Below are 19,353 nucleotides of genomic sequence, written 5' to 3' on the forward strand. Positions count from 1 at the left end.
TTCAGACAGACATAATATATAAACATAGTTGTACATTATATATATATTTCCTTTGTTCTTGATTTTATTCAGATCAGAGGATGATGTGAAAAGTAAAAAAAAAAAAAACTAATAAATAAATGTATGTGCAAGTTGTCAGATGGACTCAAGTGAAATAATTAATTTTTTTTATTAGGTCTTAGTAGTAGTAACCAGGCTTAAGCACGGGAGAAAAAAAGCTGACTCCAGCTCTTATAAACAGATTTGAATTTGTTTTTAGGTCTGAATCATTCACTGGCATCTAAATCTGAAAGAATGCATAATTTCCCATATTCCTATATTCTTTTAATACGGTAAAGATCTTGATGGATTTGTCGAATTGCTCTTTTACCAGCATTAAATACAGTTTATTTTTTCAAAATGAGGATTATACACTTTTGTAAGTTTTACAAACCAATAGTGATGCAATTGGGCCTCCTATTCCCACCCACAAAAAACACAAGTTGCAGCAGTTCAACTCAGTAAAATACAGCAGATGACTTTACAGCATTATTAACAACAAATTAATGGCATGCAGCACTGCAAGAACAGATACAAGGACAGATTCTCAAGCTGTGCGGCTGCTGCTCCGTTATGTCACTGAGTCACTGCAGGAAAAGGGTGAGCAACAATTAACGTAAAAAGTCATTTCAAATCAACCGATCCAAGTGTGTAATACAAAACAAACCAAAATCAAATGAGCATGAAAAAAGAAATTTGGACTTAAGTCTTCGTCAAGTATTGTTACCATTTTACCTTGAGTTTCTATCCGTTTTTTGAAAAGTATATATAAAATAAGAACTAGATAATACAGTGGTTTGAAACCACTAAAAGATTAAGCTAAGATCTCATCTAATCCTGTCCTTCCCTAAGCCTATGCTGTAATCGCCAATGTATAGGCTTACATATGATCAGTTTATATAACCGCTGCCCTGTTTCCAATACCGGCAAGCCTAAATGCTCTTATTTTTAGGCCATATTTGGTTTTCAGTCTGGTACTGGGGAATAAATGTAGGTACTTGCTCTGGGGCTGTTGCCATTTAAATATGTATATACAAAGTTCATGAGAAAACTAAAAAGGGCATTTCTGCGACCTAGTTAACTTTAAAAGGCAGACCTACAGACATGTTCTTCTGAAGGCAGTCTTTACCATTTAAAGAGAAAATCACAATTCAAGCTAAGTTATTGTTCTTTAAAAATTATTTAATTAGGTACTATATACACTTGGTATGGTATAAATCATTATTATAACTGTTTTTTGCTTAGTTACTTCTTTGTTGTTGAAATTGAAAAAGAAGGAATTGAAAATTGACAAAATAATTAACCAGATGGTTTATAAAAAGTCGGTATACCCACTTTAAGCGTAAACTTAAAGCAATCTATAACAAAATTTAAAAAACGAATTATTTCAGCCCTGTTTAATATTGTATAATTTTGGTTTTGCACATTTCCCTGGCCATCTTGCAGTTTTCCATTTAATGGCTAATTATCATTCTCATTGCCTGAGTTTTCTACCCTTCTAATTGTTTTCAAATGTTACTGAGGGATATTTTTAATGAGAAGCTTCCCTGCATACCTCAAGTTTGGACACACATATTAAACAAGTCAATGATCTCGGACTGCTTTATCAATAAAGCATTATTTTCAATTAAATTAAGAGGAAAAAAGTTAAAGTTCAAATGTCTGATTGCAAGTAGTTTCCTGATCTGCTCCTCTTCTGCGTCAGAAGGCACAGGCACACACCACAGCCACCACCACTATGTTGCCAATGGTGGCCAGCACAGCGATCCACAACCAGATTGTATCACTGGACACTTTTCCATCATCATCAGCTTCTGAGGGCCGTGAGTAACTGGCATTGAGGTTGGATGTGGACGTCTGCAAGGACGCGTTGCCATTGTACGGAGAATCCATGAAGGCCGCACTCACAGCCGGAAAATGCTACAGTGAAAAGACACAGAAGAGAACAATTATATTGGCTTGACTAAAAAAAAAAAACAAATCTGAATAAATCTGCCTTTTATGTTTGAGTCAATAACTGTTATTTGTCCTGGATTTATGATTAAATGGAAAGAAAAGTAAGTGGCTGGTAAATAAAGCCAAACAATACAGGGACATTTTCTTTATTTTTATATAAAAAACGATAACATGAATCAACATGGAGTTTTGCGGTACAGGCCACAAGCTGCAGGAACAAAAGTATAACTAATTGTTGAATCTTCCTCTTTCAATAACTCCTGATCCTTGTTAGTCTACTGGGTGTTTTTCATTTTATGTAAAAAAACAGTTATAGTGTCAGATTGAGATCAGTGTATCACATTTTTCATTACAAGAGCTTTCCTATGTTTGACTTGTTAATTGTACAGGCCATGCAAATTACCTTATTATTCTAATAAATCTGGGTTATCCCCTTTGAAATGTTGGCCGTGAAAGAAAGCAAAAACTGGTCTCTGCAGCTTTAAAATATTCAGTGCATTGCATTCAGAGCCATTTGCAAAGCGATAGAAAAACTTTTTTTTATTTTCCAAGCACAGTGAAATGGCAGTACAATGAAAACCTCTTAGGAGCTGTATTATGAACAAGTTTTAATGAAAACATAGAGGAAACTTGCTTCCAATAGCCTGACCAAGCTTCTTGCATGTGCATTTTGATAAAGCTGGCTTGTTAGATTATGGAGAATGTTTTGAACATAACAACCTTTAAGCAGGTATTAAACTTCACTGTATACAATGTGTTTTACTTATGGGAAAATTAACTTTTAATTCCAATTCTAGTCTAATCATTATGAATGTATCTTCAGAAATAAATGCTGGGTGGCTTACGACTGTGTTCAGTAACATAACTCATATAAGTGGCTTTCTTTCTTGAACAACTTCAAGCTGTAATGTAAAAATAACTGTTCAAAGAAAAAAAGGCTAAAGTCAAAATCCAGCCTTTTGCAGCTTTTAACCATCCTCAAATGCCATGGCTGTCGTAATGGTGGTGGAAATGGATGAAAGGAGATTTTCTGACAATGCCTCTTAAACTTATATATTCAAAGATTTCTTTATATCAAAATAACTCCAAAGTACAGAAAAAGAATATTACATTGAAAGATTCTTATTAAAAATAATAAAACAAAAATATACCGTAGTCTATAATTGCCTATCCTTTATTCGTACCCAAAGTAAAAACAAATGTCAATTTAGTTCACAACTAAAGGTTTGGCTAAAAATGAGGTGAAACATTTATTTTTTAAAGTTAAACATTTTTTTCTGTATACAGTAATTAAACTTGCAAAACCATAACTTCAAAACCAAGAAACATAGTGAACCGTAATTGTAAGCATTGCTATAACAATAAATATTATTTTGTATTAACTTGTAAGTAAGATATAAATAAAGATTAATCTCTAGTTGCCATTTCAATAAGTAAAGCACTTAACATAGAAAACGAATCAGGAAAAAAAGAATTAAAATGTTTTAAAGAATAAAAAAATTTAGGTCATGCATTTGATGAAAAATAATTCATGACACACAAAAAGTCATGTATTTTCTTCACCGTAATACTTTCACAAGAACTGATCCTAAGAAATTTAGACTTTCTCTGCTGATCTAGCATTGAAATTTAGAGAAGTTGACTGTTCTAAAAAGACCCATATAAATACTTTTTCATGTTATGATTGGGCTAGCGAGAACAAAGATGATACAGGTACCATGTGGCGAGCCAGAGTCAAGTGACAAACAGGAAGGCTAAAAGACTAAATAAACTATCAGGATAGCAGGAGGCCAGGTCCCTTTAACAAACCCATTTGTGTTAGCCAGATAACCTTAAAGAAGCCACTTGCACAAAACCTCTACTCTTAAAAACCACAGTTGTGATATAAGCATAACTAACAGATGAAATCACTATAGATTAAATTAGTAAATTGAAATGCACTTCCTGTCATCTGTCAATTGTACCTTTAGTTGCAGACATGAGTTTGCATCTTTAAAAGTAAAAATGCTCTTACAGAAAGTGAATTAATATCCCTTTGTTTACTAACTAAATCTTTGGATGTGGAAGTGAACAGCACAGTTTTCTCTTTGTAGCCTGCATACCTTATAGGAAAACAGTTTAATGCCTAGATAATGACATGTTGTCTTTAGAGGGCTGACCCCACAGCTGTGTCTGGTCTCAGGACAGCTGTGCTGCCAGCGAATGGAGGGAAACATCTCTAAGGGATAAACAAAGTGTGCTGTATGCTTCACATACAGTATCTCCAAAGCCACAGGGACATACACAAACAGAAAAAAGGACAAATAAGAAAATAAATAATACTGCTTTGTCTTATCAAGAAAAATTAAAACAAGACAAAAAGAACCAATCAATATTTGTGGCACAAACAAACAAACAGATCTACAGAAAATAAGTGTGCAAACAAGCTTAATGAGGTTCTTTTTCTTGCTTAGAATCACATTAATAGTCACTAAACAGTTTCTTGCTTATGTGGATATGATCTCTTAGGGCTCATATGGGGGCATTAGGGTGTTAAGCTGAACAATGGAAGTGTGGAAAAGTTTAAAAATTTTGCAAAATTAGTCTTTACTGCTTTTGCTGTAAAAAAATGAAAGACAAGCTTGGATGCTGATACTCTAAATAAACAGAAATCAAAGACTTTAGAGAGAGACTTAATAATCTTAGTGTATGGAAATAAGATCACAGTACAAATTCTTATAAGAAAGCAGAAAATTATTAGCAGAAGTAAAATCAAATCTAATTGGCCTAAGCAGTGTACACCAACAAGCAATACGGTTTTGATTTTTGGTTTATTTTTGCAATAAGGAAATACTATATGAATAATTTGGGTAATCATAACTAACCTACATAGTTTTCCTCTGAAATCTGCCTAAAGTTACCCAACCATCATGATTTAATTTAATGCCAGCTGAGCATCTTAAAACCTGCTGCTTACTATTGTTTCTTACAGCCATGTGAGCTTATCAACCCAAATTTAAACAGATAAAAATTACGCATTCATCTTTTAAAAAACTTGTTTCATTTTTTTTGTTGTGATGTAAACGAGGAATGCCTAACTAAAAAAAAACACTGTGATTTGTGTAAACAAAATGTTGATATAATCAGTATATAGCTAAGAGGATTGAAAACCTCTCCTCATATCCAGCTGAAATCTGCTCTTATCTATGCACAGCAGGGTTTCTCTTTCAGTATCATATAATCCAGATTGGCTTATGTTGAAAGCTTTATTCACCTAATAAAAAAAAAGAAGAAGAAAAAACACGTATTACTGATAAAATTTAGGAAAACATTAAAGCATTTTTTAAACCAGCTATTTATATTTCATGTTTATGAAAAATACATCCATCCATTTTCCATCTCGCTTATCCCAAACGGGGTTATGAAAAATACAACCTACTAAAAAAATTTTTGGAGAAGTTCATTGCGCATGCTGATGCATTTTACAGAAAATTAGTTCAAGAAGAAACATGTTCTAGAAATGGGTGCACTGAACTTTACTGTTGCATTTTCAGGTCTCTGCCTGAGGGTAGAGTCATGTTTTTAAACAGGAAAAGCAAAGGTCATCCACAGAACCAACACAAAGCACGCACAAGCAAATTATACTACACCTGTGGAATACAAACTACAGCTTTGATTTTAGAGACTTTTGTTTGTAAAAGACTGAATACATAACCTCTATCACTCAGCTGCCATTACTGTATACTGCAGCTCTTTTTAAATGAAAAGTTTTATTCATTGCTAAAGTAATCCTTTTTTACTCATTTATCGACAGCTTGATGTGCAGTCTAAACTGTCATATTTGTATTCCTATCATATATCTGTTGCAGACTTAAATATCACTAACATTGCTGTAAAAAGCTTTTCTCCACTCATTACATATGAATCAACAAAAGTCTGGATCTAAAGTCTTTTACATTATTGTCTTAACGAGGGATAATAAACTGACTGTTAAAACACAACTGAAAGGTTAGAAACCATTTGCATGTTTGATCTAACAAAAACAAACAAAGTAAATAAACAAGCCAATTTATCCTTTTGGCCTCAAAATATTTTCCAAAAATACTTCTGTTCTGCACTTTTTTAAAGCCAGATGAGTTAAATCATCAGCAGATATGCAACGGGAACAGGAACACTTCAAGGCAGGCGCACATTAAACCATTTTTAATTCACTGCACCCAGTATCAACACTAAGCTGTGTAGAAAAGCTGCAATCTGTTCAAACAGAGTTAAGTTAGTTATGTAAGTGACTGACCTCTTTTGCATTTGCTTCATTTTCACATGGAAACAGAGTTCATAACCTCTTAACAATATGGCTATTATAATATGTATTATAAGTATTTAATAGTGCTATTAAATACTTTATATCCTCAAATATCTATATTTTTATTTTACTTCTAAGATATTTATGACTCATGTACGAATGGTCATGAAACTCAATAAATGTATTGGCAAAGATAGGAAAACGCATTTGTAAATAAAATGATTTCCTTTTTATATTAGGTCATAGAAATGTTTCTCATACTCTTATAAATAGATAATTAAGAACTATTACAAGATATAACATTTAGTAAAGTAAGGCTTATAAAAACATTTAATATAAAAGATGAAAACTTGATGCAGACCCCTCAAGTCAGTCCCTGCTATACACTATGCAAATAACAGCTTACATCAAGCAAAAACTTCTTAAGTTTACAGTACAGTCTAAAGGAAATAAAACTTAACTGTAATCCATTTTCCCAAAAAAAGCTATTTAATGGCACAAACATACCATGTTGTTGAAACTGTGCTTTGCATTGTAATCAAGCCAACATTTTTTGCACTGGACATGAGGAGATACTACTTAGAAAGCATCTCTAAAGGATTTTTCCCCCTCTCTTCATTAGGATTAATAGTTTATTACAAATCAAGAAATGTTAATTTGCTAATTCATGCTACATGTGTTAACATATAAGTTTAAAAAATTAAATAAAAAAATTGAAAGTGATTAATAGAGTTCCACTTACTGCCGGCTGCTGTTCGATGAAAGAGATGAGTTATTGCCTTGCAGCGTGCGTCCTGCTCTACTCTTTGACTTAGAGTTGGAGTACCTGCAGACTAGGATAGGGCAGCTCTTCATGAGAGTCAGAAGCATAACTCCATCTGAGAGACAGAGGGAGAGAGCTGGAGTGTACACTAAGAGGGAGAGACATCGCTCCCAGACATAGTCAGAGCGTGCACTGTGAGATCATGAGTGTGCGTGACATATCCTGCTGTGACTCTACTGCCATTCTGCTTGTGTGTTTCTGAACATTCTGTGGATCTGTCTGGATAGAAATATTGGCTTAAGTGAATTGCAGAAAAAAAAATTTATATGTTTGAAAACAGCATAGAGTGCAATCAGTAATGTTTGACAAATAGCCAACAGATGTTCTGCCTGAAGAATTAGCCCATAAATGTTAAATTATTCATAGTAATAATTGATAATTGAACTGTATTAATCTCCCATTGGAGAAATTTACCTCTGCATTTAACCCACACTGGAAAATAGAGCTAAAAAATAAGTAACAATTTCTCAAATTAAGTGCATTTAGCCTTAATTTGAGTAGGTAAATGAGATGATTTGCCAATGGAATGAGTATTTCTACTCTTAAAATAAGATATTAAGATAAAATGCACTTGAAATAAGACAATGCAATTGTGTTTTCTTATTTGAAATGTAAATTGGCTTGTTCCATTGGCAAAATGTCTCTTTTACCTTCTCAATTCAAGAACAAATTCACTTTTTTAAAGAAATAATTACTTATCTAGATTTTAATTTTTTCCAGTGCATCCCCTTGGTGAGCAGTGGGCTGCAATAGTGGGGCGCCCAGAGAGCAGCGTGGGGTTAAGGGTCTACAGCACTGTGCTTGAATTGTGTTGTTGAATTGATATTAAACTGAAAAAGTATTCAAATAAACATAGATCTAAAAGCAGTCATTTAAATCTTTCTCACACAAAGGGAGAAATACATTAAGATTATTTCATTCACAATTAACCATTCATCCTCAAATTACCATGCTTATCTGTGTAAGTTCATCCAACATGATGTTATTGTGCAATGAGAAGGTGCATGGCCTCTGCTTTAGCAGGCCTGGCATGCAATGTGACCAGCATAAAAGATGCTTCACTAGCTCATCATGATTCTTAAACAATGGCTGAAGATCTTTTGGTGGAAGATGCAGATTCTTTTTGTTCCACCTCATTGTGCTGCGCATTTCAAAAGTCAGATGGGGTATTTGTTCCACTAAGGATACATTAAAAAAGAAAATAACTGGCTATTTTCACAAAAAGCTGCAGAAATTGTATTATTATAGGCAAATCTTTATGGCATTAAAGATGATTTGTTTTGACATTATATTATTATTTAGAAATGTATTAAAAATATGATTGAAGTTTGATTAAAGCTTTGCATTGTTTTAAGGTGAAGATTTATACATGTAGAACTCAAATATTGTGTAATACTTAATGAACAATAAATAAATAAACAAAAGCAAAGCATATGACCTTTAGAAATATTTAAGTAAATAGTGTTTTCCTGTTAGTTTTTTTTTTTTTACTTCTGTTAAGTTTTATTTGATTATTTTGATATATTGCTTCTCTTTTCTATGAAACACAGATATTGAGTTATTTATTTGGGGCCTCATGGTGCCTCAGTGTTGTTTACTGTCCAAAAAAAAAGTTTATTCTTGTAGAGACATCCATATGATTCTTTACAACTCAGAAACAGGAAATTAGAAGATGCAAGCTGATTTCTAATTATATTTATCCTTACATTTAACTTTGTTGTCAGACTCCAGGCATATACATTGAGAATTTCATCATTGCAACTGTCAAAATACTGTCACCAGCATGACCTTTCAGGACACTTTGTAAGCATGAAACTTTTGTTTTTAATTTTAAAAAAGTTATAAAAACAAAGGGAAAATATTGCTGGTTTGTCAGCTGATGTTTAAAAAAGAAGTTCAACAACTGCATAATGAAAAAATAGAAGACATAGGTTTTTTTCCTATGCCATTACAAAGTTCATTAATATTTTGCTTGGACAACTGTTGAATTCTAGTTAATATTGTTCTTCATTATTTTATGGCTGAAAATGCCTTTAATATTCCATCACAAGTAGTATGAGAAAATTAAGTTTTACAGACCAAGTTCATCTGTGGAAGAAACAAAGGTTAAAAAAAAGCAAACACTCATCCAAGTGCATGAAAGAAGTGGAATTGTCAGGCTGCATGCTGTCATGAGTGAATCACTGTGATTCACAATATATAGAGTACAGTGCTGAACATGCTTTTTGAGTGACAAGTGAACCTCATTGACATTGGAGAGTGAATATCCAAGCACACTGAGCCCTAGAGAGCCTTGGCTAAAGAAAACACTAGTGGCAAAAAAAATCTGATTTCTCTGTATCTGCAAATGGGAACCATTAGATTTGGAGAGTGCAAGTAAATTAAGTGAAAAAAATGTGTTCATAGTAGTTATATGTGCTTCTGTGTTACATTAAATTCTATACATTTATGTTTTGGGTAGACCCATTTTAGATAGTAAGACAACAACACGGAGATGATGTTTTTTTTTACACAGAGCCAAAAGCAGAGCTACACAATGCACTGGCAGTCTAACTGCAATGTTATCAGGTAAATGTTTTTATAATAACTTCTTCAGTCCTATTATGATAAATAACAAGGACTATGGGAGGAAGCTGGAGTACCCAGAAAGAACCCGGACACACATGGGGAGAACATGCAACCTCCATGCTTAAAGACCAGGGTTTTTTTCGAAAACCAAGGCATTATTTGTTTCTCTAGTTTCAAAACTGTATTCTTGGTCATAAATACATGAAATAGTTTGACAATGCCTTTTGCAAAGAGCACATTATCTAGCCCTGTTTATCAGCCCACTAATTTAACTTTTAGTAATAATCAAAGAGAAGGAGAACGACAATGTAAATACTAATGCTGCTAAATCTGATAAAAAAGTAAATGCCTCTAAATCTGACTGGAGGAGCTGGTGATCTGTAAAGTGCCTTAAGATGACATGTGTTGTGAATTGGCGCAATATAAATAAATTGAATTGAATTAAATTTCAAGGCATGTTTGGGCATATGGTCTTACTCCTCCATACCGTTTTTTTTTTTAAAGAAAAAAAAATGTTCTATACTATTATGGCAGTACCAGAGTATTACTTGTCTCTACTTTTATATTAAAAGCAATTAAAATGTTTTTGTTGAATTCTTTAGTTTATGCTGTGGAACTACAAAGTTGTGGTATTTTCTAAATAATAAAAATATTGTCTAGTTAATAGGATTTACAGTCTGTCACAAAGTCACCTTGATGAATGTTAAAAATCCTCCTAATCTATCTAAAAATGACATAAAGTTGCTAGCTTGAGCTCAATGTTAATATGCTGTGTAACATGGTTTGATTTTACAATTAATATTTTTTTATTCAAGCATTCAAGTATGTCGAGGTTCTCCATCTTTAAACATGTTATTAGGACATATACAAACATTCAGAATGGTTAAAAAAGACAGAAAGGACAAAAGCGAGAGGAATGAAAGAGTGAACAAAGAGCCTCCCAGCAGCCAGATGTTCCTCTTTTTTGTGGACCATCTGTTATAAAAATGGAATCTCTGAGTATGATGTAGATAAAGGACATGACATAGATGAGAGTGGTAAAACAGATAAAGATGGTAGTTATGCCATGCTTACTCTGATATTTAGTAGAAAAATGTCTCTGTTGCCTCTGAAAAGCATATAATGCACAGCTAAGCCTTTCATATTCCCTATGATCATCTGATTATGAAAAAGGAAAATGAACATGTTTTATTAATATAATGTATTTTTTAAAGATGTCTCCCCTGCTTACGTTGGTCATTTATGAAGCCTAATATCTAATCTGGTTACATTCAAATGAGTCCGAGTAGATGGGTAATAGGCACCAAGCATATTAAATCAAAAAGAAGTAGCATCTTAAAATAGTATGTATAACTTTAAGGTTATTGAGCTATGTGTTGACAGGAAATTGCTGCTGCACAAATATGTCCTGGAATCTCAGTTTACCCGCTTTATGGCAGTAAGCAAAGAGTTTAATATGAGTTCAGAATCAGAGTCTGATGTAAGTTCCACAATAGGGTATAAAATACAAGTTATTTGCCCAAGAGCAATTGTCCTCAATAAGATAATGGAACCATAAAGGCCTAATAGGTTTGTTTACTTATATTATTTCTCTAAGAACAGAGAGGGAAAATGGACTGGCAGACAAATTTACAATCAGTGACAGTTTTCCAAGCCAAAGAACAAAAGTTGACAGTCTGTTGTCAGTATCTGATCCAACATGTCAAATTGGAAGCAACTGGTCTATCCACTGATGAAGAAAATATGGTCCTGTATTACTGAAGGCCAACCTTAGAAAAATTTTACTGGATTTTTTACCTTTCTCCTAAAAATGTTTTCAACACATAAATGAAATATTGCTTTCACAGTCCTGGCAGATTTAGATTTGAAATCAATTTAAATTAAGCAAAATGTTATTTATGATAGAAAATGTATAAGTCTTCTCCCAGAAGTTTATCAGACATGAAAATAATGTTGAAAAAAGAAAGTTCTTTATTTACAGGCTACAAAAATGCTATGACAAAAATATCTTCCCAGTCATCCAGGTCATGGTCAAGCTTGAAAAAGTTCAGGCTAGGCAACTGGGCGTGAAGTTGTTTGTGGAAGATGCTTTGCCTCTTATACAAGAGGCTTCTTTAGTTCTAAATAGTGGTGGGGAGCACTAAGATTAATATACTGCAGGACAAACAAAGAATAAACAAAATTTTGATTTGATAAAGTTATACTGTGTTGTTTACTTGTTACATATAGCAGAGGTTCCCATCCCTGGTCCCCAGGGACATCTGCCCTGCATGCTTTAGATATGTCACTGGTCCAGCACACCTGATTCAAATTAGGGTTCTTCTTCTGCAATTAAGTGGTTCAGAAGCCTGTTATTTATCTATTTTTCTCTGGTTTGATGCAACAAGGAAACACCTTAAACATGCATTACAGGTGTCCCTGAGGAACAATGTTGGGAACCATTGACCTAAATTTTTTTTTAATAGTTTTCTTATACTGAGCTTATGAGGCAGAGAAAGAAAGAGTGTTTTTTTTTTCCTATGCTCTACAGCCATAAGTCAGATTACTCTCACTTTCAAACTCTTGCATTTTTACACACAACTGGATCTAAAAATGGCCGCACACTTGAAGTACACACCTGAAAACAACAATTGTTTGAGTTAACAACAATAACAAAATGATCATAAAGAAAATGTCTGGGTTAAAAAAACTGTAACTCGCAATGAGAAGTTATAAACATCTGCAAAGGGCTTGTCTGTGTTATAATATTGGGATTTCTATTATTTACATCTAGATCTTAAATGCAATAATGTCAGCAATACAAACCCGAAGCAACCAAGTACTATAAAACTCCATCGTGCTGTGACTGCTTTTTGTGCTGTTCATTCGGTAAGAAACTGTTACAGAAATAACCCTTTTAAGCAAAATTTTAGTCATGAAAAATTTAGTGTTTTCCTATTAAAGTATAATGAACTTCTGGCTTTTCGTAAATTAGCAAACTTGCAACTAAACTACTTAGCAATAAATACAACAAAAGGATAAATATTTATAAAACCCAATCAGCACATGGTTAAAATCTCTGATCCAATATAACCTGTGAACATAAACAACAAACCATTTGCTTAACTCTCTGCTTTTATGAATAGTCCACATTTATGATTATTTCATGAATCCTGACAAAGTTGCCACCAAAGAAGTGAGGAGCCAAAACACAACTTCTATCTGTATAAATTATTTAGTGACTTGTGTCATTTGTTGGTTGTTTTTCAGGTATTTTGCACAGATTAGTTGATGCAGTATAGTTAAGATACATGAATTTGAAACTTGATACTGATGCCTTAAAAAAAAACCCAAAAAACTTAGATTTTTTTGATACCTTTTCTCGATTCCGAGGAAAACTATTTTATGACATAGCATTGTCGGATATTTCACCATCAGATTATGAATGTATTACTAAATAGAACTGAGGTTATATTCATACAAAGCAAGAATAAAACAAGTAATTATATTTAGTTAAAGATTATAACTGACAATTTGCTAAATTACCAGGTGTTACTAAACGCTTATCTCTATGGCTGGACGTCTTAAAACCGACTGCTTAAATCCAAGATGTCTTCATCATTAGTAAATGTCAATAACTTGGTTATAAATTAAGCATAAGTTATCAATCATCAACCACAAGGAAAATATTTGTCTGTCTATTCAAGATGTTAATCAAAAGGTAGGCTCTGCTCTCCTGAATGTAGCTCTATTTAAGTCCCAGCTCGTGGACTTTTCTATATGCCTCCCTGTCTCTCTCAGCTCCATGTCCTGAAATAAAGGCCATGTGTGCCAACTTAAAAAATAAAAAAATGGCCCAACTTTTATTTTAAACAGGATTACAATTTTCTTAAACTCCTCCAGTTTAGGCGAGAACTCTCCACTGACACTAAAGCGGGGCAAACCACCTTTTAGGCTTTGGATCTTGGAGGAGCTTTTTTCTTTTAAGTGTTGCACTCTGCACTCGGCTTTGAACGCACCAGTGCATGGTGTAGGTTTTGGCAGCAGGGAACCAACAGAACCACATTGTAAGCAAAAACTAGACAAGATTTGCTAAGGATGACGATTCAGGGTTATCTTCAGCTGTGCTTTTTTGTCCTGATTATATAGAAAATATATTATTATGTCAAATGTCCTAGTCACATTTCCATTATGGCTCAATAAGTTTATAAGTCATAGGCTGAACAGCTGGAGAACAGATATTTTGAAATAAAAATATATTATACATACCTGATATAAAGTAAGATTTAACTCCACTAACCCAAAGCTCAATGACTTTAGAATTTGATTTAAGAAAAACTTTTATAATAAAAGGATGTTGAGTTAATCAGTGCCGATTGGGTAACTTCTCTCTACCTAAGGACACATGTAAACCAACCATAAAAGCTAAATTCCTTGTTATTATTCGATATTTTTTTCTGATTATTAATCAGGATAGATTTAAATGAAAACTAAACAAAAAATTTAGATCCACCAAATTTTCAGATAAACTTTGAAAGAACAACCTTAATGATCTGGTTTGCTCTCTAGCAGTTGCCAATATGAAGAAGTCGATAGACTCTTTATCAGATGGTGATTGGGCCAAAATTTACATTACTCATGCTTTGATAGGCATTTCTTAATTAAGGCCACTCTTGCCTGCACAGAAGGCTTGGGGTTAAAAAGACAAAGATAACTCATCAAGATAATTTCACTCCTGGAGATTGTTCAGTCGAGGAAGGATCCACAGAATTAGCATCAGTATCTATGGTTATTAACATAATAAGTACAGACAATCTGTAATGGAATCACTCTGGGTACATATGCACATGTCAAAAATATGCGGAACATATTTTTTTTGGCTCATTTCTTGATGCGAAAACATAACATCCATCATCAGCTCATAAATAACCCCAGAGCATCTCAGCTTAAAAAAGTTATAAAACAAGTTGATGCTTCACTTTAATGTTCAAAGAAGTCACAGATTTACACACCTGACCCCAGATTGCTAGGAATACAGATTGTTCAGAGTGATTAAAGACCAAACACTTGGCACATCTGATTAACTTTCCTGGAACAGATGGCAATCAGACGAAGCTCTTCATCAAACCCTTTCAGTCTGTCAGGGTTCACACCTAGAGCACAGGGTTCACAGTAGATAATTAAAGAGTATTGCCTCTCATTTTACAGAGGACATAGATATAAACAGGAAAAACACTAGTACAATGTAAATAGATGTACTTAACAGGGGTGCATTTCAGAAAGCAGGTTTATTGAACACTTTTTTAAACTTTTTTCATTTCACTACGAGAGTTTACTCCACTGTTTGTGTTACCATAGTAACATTCTCCCCATAGCTAACCTAAAGACTGTGTTCTCTCTCCTTCCTCCTTGAAGCCACTCATGATGTCCTTTTTCCTGATTTAGTCAGGAGAGTTTGCTTGTGAATCTGTGCAAACACTAAAAAGAAAATCAGTCACTAGCTCCGTTAGACACATTAGGAGGACTGATAAACGCAAATAACAGCCATTTATTGGAATGATAAGATCCGAAGCTGTTGCAGACAGCTACTTAGTATTTACTGTGTAATGTAAGAGAATCAGAGAGAGAATTTACCCCCATGACATTATATACTGGTCCAACATGTTAGAACAACATTTTTATACTCCATCTTCAGCTGCTGCCAGGGAATTTCCACTAAATTGAATACATTGATCCACTACTATTCAAGCAGTAAACTAGTTTCCCTCGTAATGTTATCGTTTCCACAACAGGCTATGGCATTTCTTTTTGATATATATAAAGTTTGACTGAATATGTATTTCTGATATCTGGGGAAAAAAACAAAATTTTTCATATATAGAAAAAACATTCTAGATGTCTATAAATGAATTTTAGATCCCCATATACCTCCATATTTCTCTTCCTTTCTGTATGTCTGCTTCTGTCTCCTTAAACCCCAGTCGGCCTTAGCAGATGGTCGCTCACACTCAGCCTGGTGCTGCTGGAGGTTTCTTCCTGTTATAAGGGAGTTTTTCCTCTCCACTGTCGCTACATGCATACTTGGTGTGAGGGATTACTGTTGAGTCAATGAGTCGATGCAATCAGCTGGTTTTCCTTAGAAAGAAAACTTTAAATTAATTTGACTGTATGATCTGCTTGAATTTTCTGCCTGCAAGAGGAAGTTAAGACTCATTCATTGAGTGCCTTGAGATGACGTGTTGTGAATTGGCGCTATGCACATTAAGGTGAACTTTTGTTACTGGTCATCTTTTGTATTATTTTGACTATGAAGAAATGTATCTCAGATATCATAAATAAATCTTCATTTAAGCTGATAAATGTCAAAAGGACCAATTAAAATGTGTAAACATTTCTAGGTATATTAAACTTAATTCTTACTACTAAAATTTTCTTTGTTTACTCTCTGAAAAAAGTCCTGCTGCAAAAATGTAATTAAGGAAAATCTGTTATTACAGTTCCGACTAGAAATGTGTTTTTGACCAAGACAAATTCTATTTCCCTGCAAATGGAACAAAGAAGAGGGTGCTTTTATTAAATTAATAAACGTCCTGTTTCCTGTCGTAATGGTGACTCATCGAAATCGAAGATCCACTGATAATGGATTTTCATACTTTTCACACACATGCTCAACTCTGAGTGGACCTACTCACTCACTAAACAGACTCACAGCAGCGGTGTTGAAAGTGCAGAGTTTCCAACCTTAAGCTAGATCGATTCAGAGATCAATTCAGAGAGGATTTGAGTCTGAGATTGTTACACCTGCTTTGTGAAACGGGTTGGTTTGAATAGTTTTACAGAAGCTTTTACAAAAGGTCATCAATCCAGCTGAAAATATACACAATCAATAATTATCACTATTTATTACTGGTTTGCCAGTTATAAAAACTTTCCTGAAGTCTTGTTAGTAACCTAAATCTATATCTACTGGAGCCACCTGTTAGCCTGATTTATGTCTCTGGTTTTCCATGTTTGGGTCAAAATATTTTTCTCTAAAAGGTTTAAAGTTGGCCAGACAGAACATTTCCTTTTCACAATAAAAACAAGCAGATGTGTTAATTTCACACATAAACAGGCAAATTACTGAGTGCGACAGCACGGTTTTACATCTAACAAAAACAATTCTGCTCTCCAGCAGATGTAATCAGCAGTGTGGTGAAAAAATGCTCTTCAAATGAATATACTTCAATCGAAAAGAAGTTAACCTACAAAAAACTGGATAATATTTTGAAAATATGATGCATTAGTAATCACAGAATTAGAGCATAATTTTAAATGTTAGGAGTGTAATCATATCTGCTCTATAATAAATTGAATTGATCATTATAATTACATTATTCAGGTCTTGTTTTGTTAGTGATCGGTGTCTTTTACTTTAGTCCTGGTTTTTAAGTGTTTCCTATCTCTTCCTTGTTGCTGATTATTCACCCCTTATACTCTCACCTTCTTTTCCCTAGCAGAACTCAAACCCGCATTCTGCATCATTTCTCTCTTTGTGCTAATTATTAAACACTACAAAAATGGCTTCTGTTGATATCATCCATCTATTAAAACATACATACAGTATACCACTGCAGTACTATTTCTGCATCCTGATGCTCAGGATTGATCAGATGTCTCTGGAAAAAAGTTGAAATTAATAGAGAAAAACACATGTGCAGAAGCCCTGAAAAACAGAGGAAATAAATTAAAGTGCTGCTCCACTGATGTGTCTGCAATGACCAGTTTGTAAGACTATACATTTAAAAAAAAACTGAGGAACAACCACCTTAATTTTTTGAGTGCACTTAATGAGCTTTACTTGGATTAATGTAATAATTATCAGTTTAAAAAGTCTGCAGATTCAGCTCAGAAATCTCGACAAAGCATTCAAAGCATCATTTATTGAAGGAGCACCTGTTCACTATTGTCATCTGTGTAAACAAACACGGCCAGAGGTTGGGTATGAGATATGGGACCTCTATATCCCAGTGAACCAATTTTCTGATATAAAAAAAAAATCTGAAAATGGTCTACCAAAAAAAAAAAAAAGTCAAAAAATGTACTAAATGGGGAGAGGGGTAATGTATGAAAGCATTTTAATTTTCTTTTTTAACATTTTTGATGACTTACCTGTGCTGGCATCAGTGATAGCTCCATTATCCGATGATTTCCACCCTGTGTGTGAAGAAAAGAGCTTTAGCCACAAAAAATGAACACTGGCAACACAGAATCTCCTTAAGGAAGCTTTGCAGAATGTTGTGGTAGTTGTGATTCACAATGAATGTCTTTTATGCTTCATTGGCAAGTTTCTTCACTCAGCATATCTCCCTCTCTCTTTCTCTATCTCTCTGTCTGCCTGGCGGGGTTGTGGGTGTCTGTGTGTGTAGCATGTTATGCAAAATGTGCACAATTATTGATGATGGTTGTTTTAAAATGAAAGTGCTTTTTACATCCATTCTGCTTGATCTCATCATTCCAGAACGTTTGTTTTAATCATCTTCCTTTGATAAACATGCATCTTGCAAAAGTTTTCTTTCCCCTTAATCCTTTATAAACAGTTTCTCATGCTGGAACCATAAACTTTAACTAGGTTTATTTGTATGGTGGGAGGAACATGGTGTATAGTTTTGATGATACAATTGATTGTACAATCAAAAAACTGAAAGGTGAAAGATTGTCTTCTTTCATCTCTCTCCTAATCATATACCTAATTCAAGAAAAGGCCTTGGCTTAATGCAAGTCCCAGTCTGGAATTATATAGAAAAGTGATAAATGAATGCCAAGAAGAAACTCAAATTCTACTGGATCAAAGTGCAATAAAATAAAAAGATACATTTGATCTGTTTATGCTTTAATCAATTGACTGTTATTTTCTGTAAGCTGCTTTTGTATTTACTGCTTCTCCTATATTTCTAGTCATCTAAAGTGGCAGATATTGTGCTCCAATGAGGCACCAACTGTAGGTCTGCCTCAATGTACTCATGAAAGCTTCTTAATTGAACTGGCTTATAAACTTATCTTCCTGAGGATCAGATCTCTGCAGGGAAAATCCTTTTTCATCAATTACCTAATTTCTCATCATAATCTTAATGAGGCATCCATTCTCATAAAGTCAATGCCTCTGAAGTACAAATTTCTTTCTGAGAGCTGACAGCAAAGGAAAGATGTGGATGTGGTCATTTTGTTTAAAGATTTAGTAAAGTGTTTAAAAGTATTTTTGGGGCAAATTTGAATCTTCTGTATATTTAACAGATATGGAGTTTTGTCCAAAATATGTTCTTAAATATTTGCAGGGGCTCCAAGGTCCAAAACTATTTTTTTTAGCTACTCTATGGACTACTTTTACATAGTTAGATACATTTAACCCAGTTTTCTTTCCATCTTTAAAATCATGGTAAAAAAAAATCACTGAAAGGTATATGTTTATTACCAACCAGCTTATTACCAACAAGAACATTAACAATACTTTTGAAAGTTCATCCATAACAAGAAGGAAAAAAAAGAAAAAAAACAAAAACTAATTCACTTTTAAAATTATGTCTCACCCCTCTCAAGATAATTGTCTTCTTTAGAAATAATGATAATGTCTGCAGAGTTTTATATGGATTTCATTTCCCATAAAATATTTTTTTTTCATAGAAAAACCCCTGCAACAGCAAACACATTTTTCTCAAAACCAGTTTTA

General features: G+C 33.7%; 1 protein-coding gene across 2 annotated transcripts; it reads right to left on the reverse strand.

Annotated features, from left to right (window-relative positions):
* Nucleotides 1–362: 362 nt before the first annotated feature.
* Nucleotides 363–17,932, reverse strand: LOC119789797 (uncharacterized protein C14orf132). Of its 2 annotated transcripts, none has more exons than XM_038294898.1 (2): nt 17,799–17,932; nt 363–1,959 (listed from the first exon to the last, which is right to left on the reverse strand). In XM_038294898.1, the coding sequence occupies exons 1-2, from the start codon at nt 17,823–17,825 to the stop codon at nt 1,741–1,743; spliced, it is 246 nt and encodes an 81-aa protein (XP_038150826.1). In that variant the 5' UTR covers nt 17,826–17,932; the 3' UTR covers nt 363–1,740. The 2 variants fall into 2 exon arrangements, 1 of the variants encoding a protein (XP_038150826.1); XR_005281636.1 differs by lacking the exon at nt 17,799–17,932 and adding an exon at nt 7,020–7,262 and having other exon boundaries at nt 1,820–1,959.
* Nucleotides 17,933–19,353: the final 1,421 nt, after the last annotated feature.

Source organism: Cyprinodon tularosa, unplaced genomic scaffold (genome assembly GCF_016077235.1).
Source record: "Cyprinodon tularosa strain WSP-4 unplaced genomic scaffold, ASM1607723v1 ctg348, whole genome shotgun sequence".
Taxonomy (NCBI): Eukaryota; Metazoa; Chordata; class Actinopteri; order Cyprinodontiformes; family Cyprinodontidae; genus Cyprinodon; species Cyprinodon tularosa.

What these genes read in the sequence shown, in the direction of transcription:
- LOC119789797 (XM_038294898.1), bottom strand. Translation starts at nt 17,825, where the DNA reads ATGGAGCTATCACTGATGCCAGCACAG. An exon ending in TATCACTGATGCCAGCACAG is followed by an intron (nt 1,960 to 17,798) that starts GTAAGTCATCAA and finishes TTTTCACTGTAG; the next exon opens with CATTTTCCGGCTGTGAGTGC.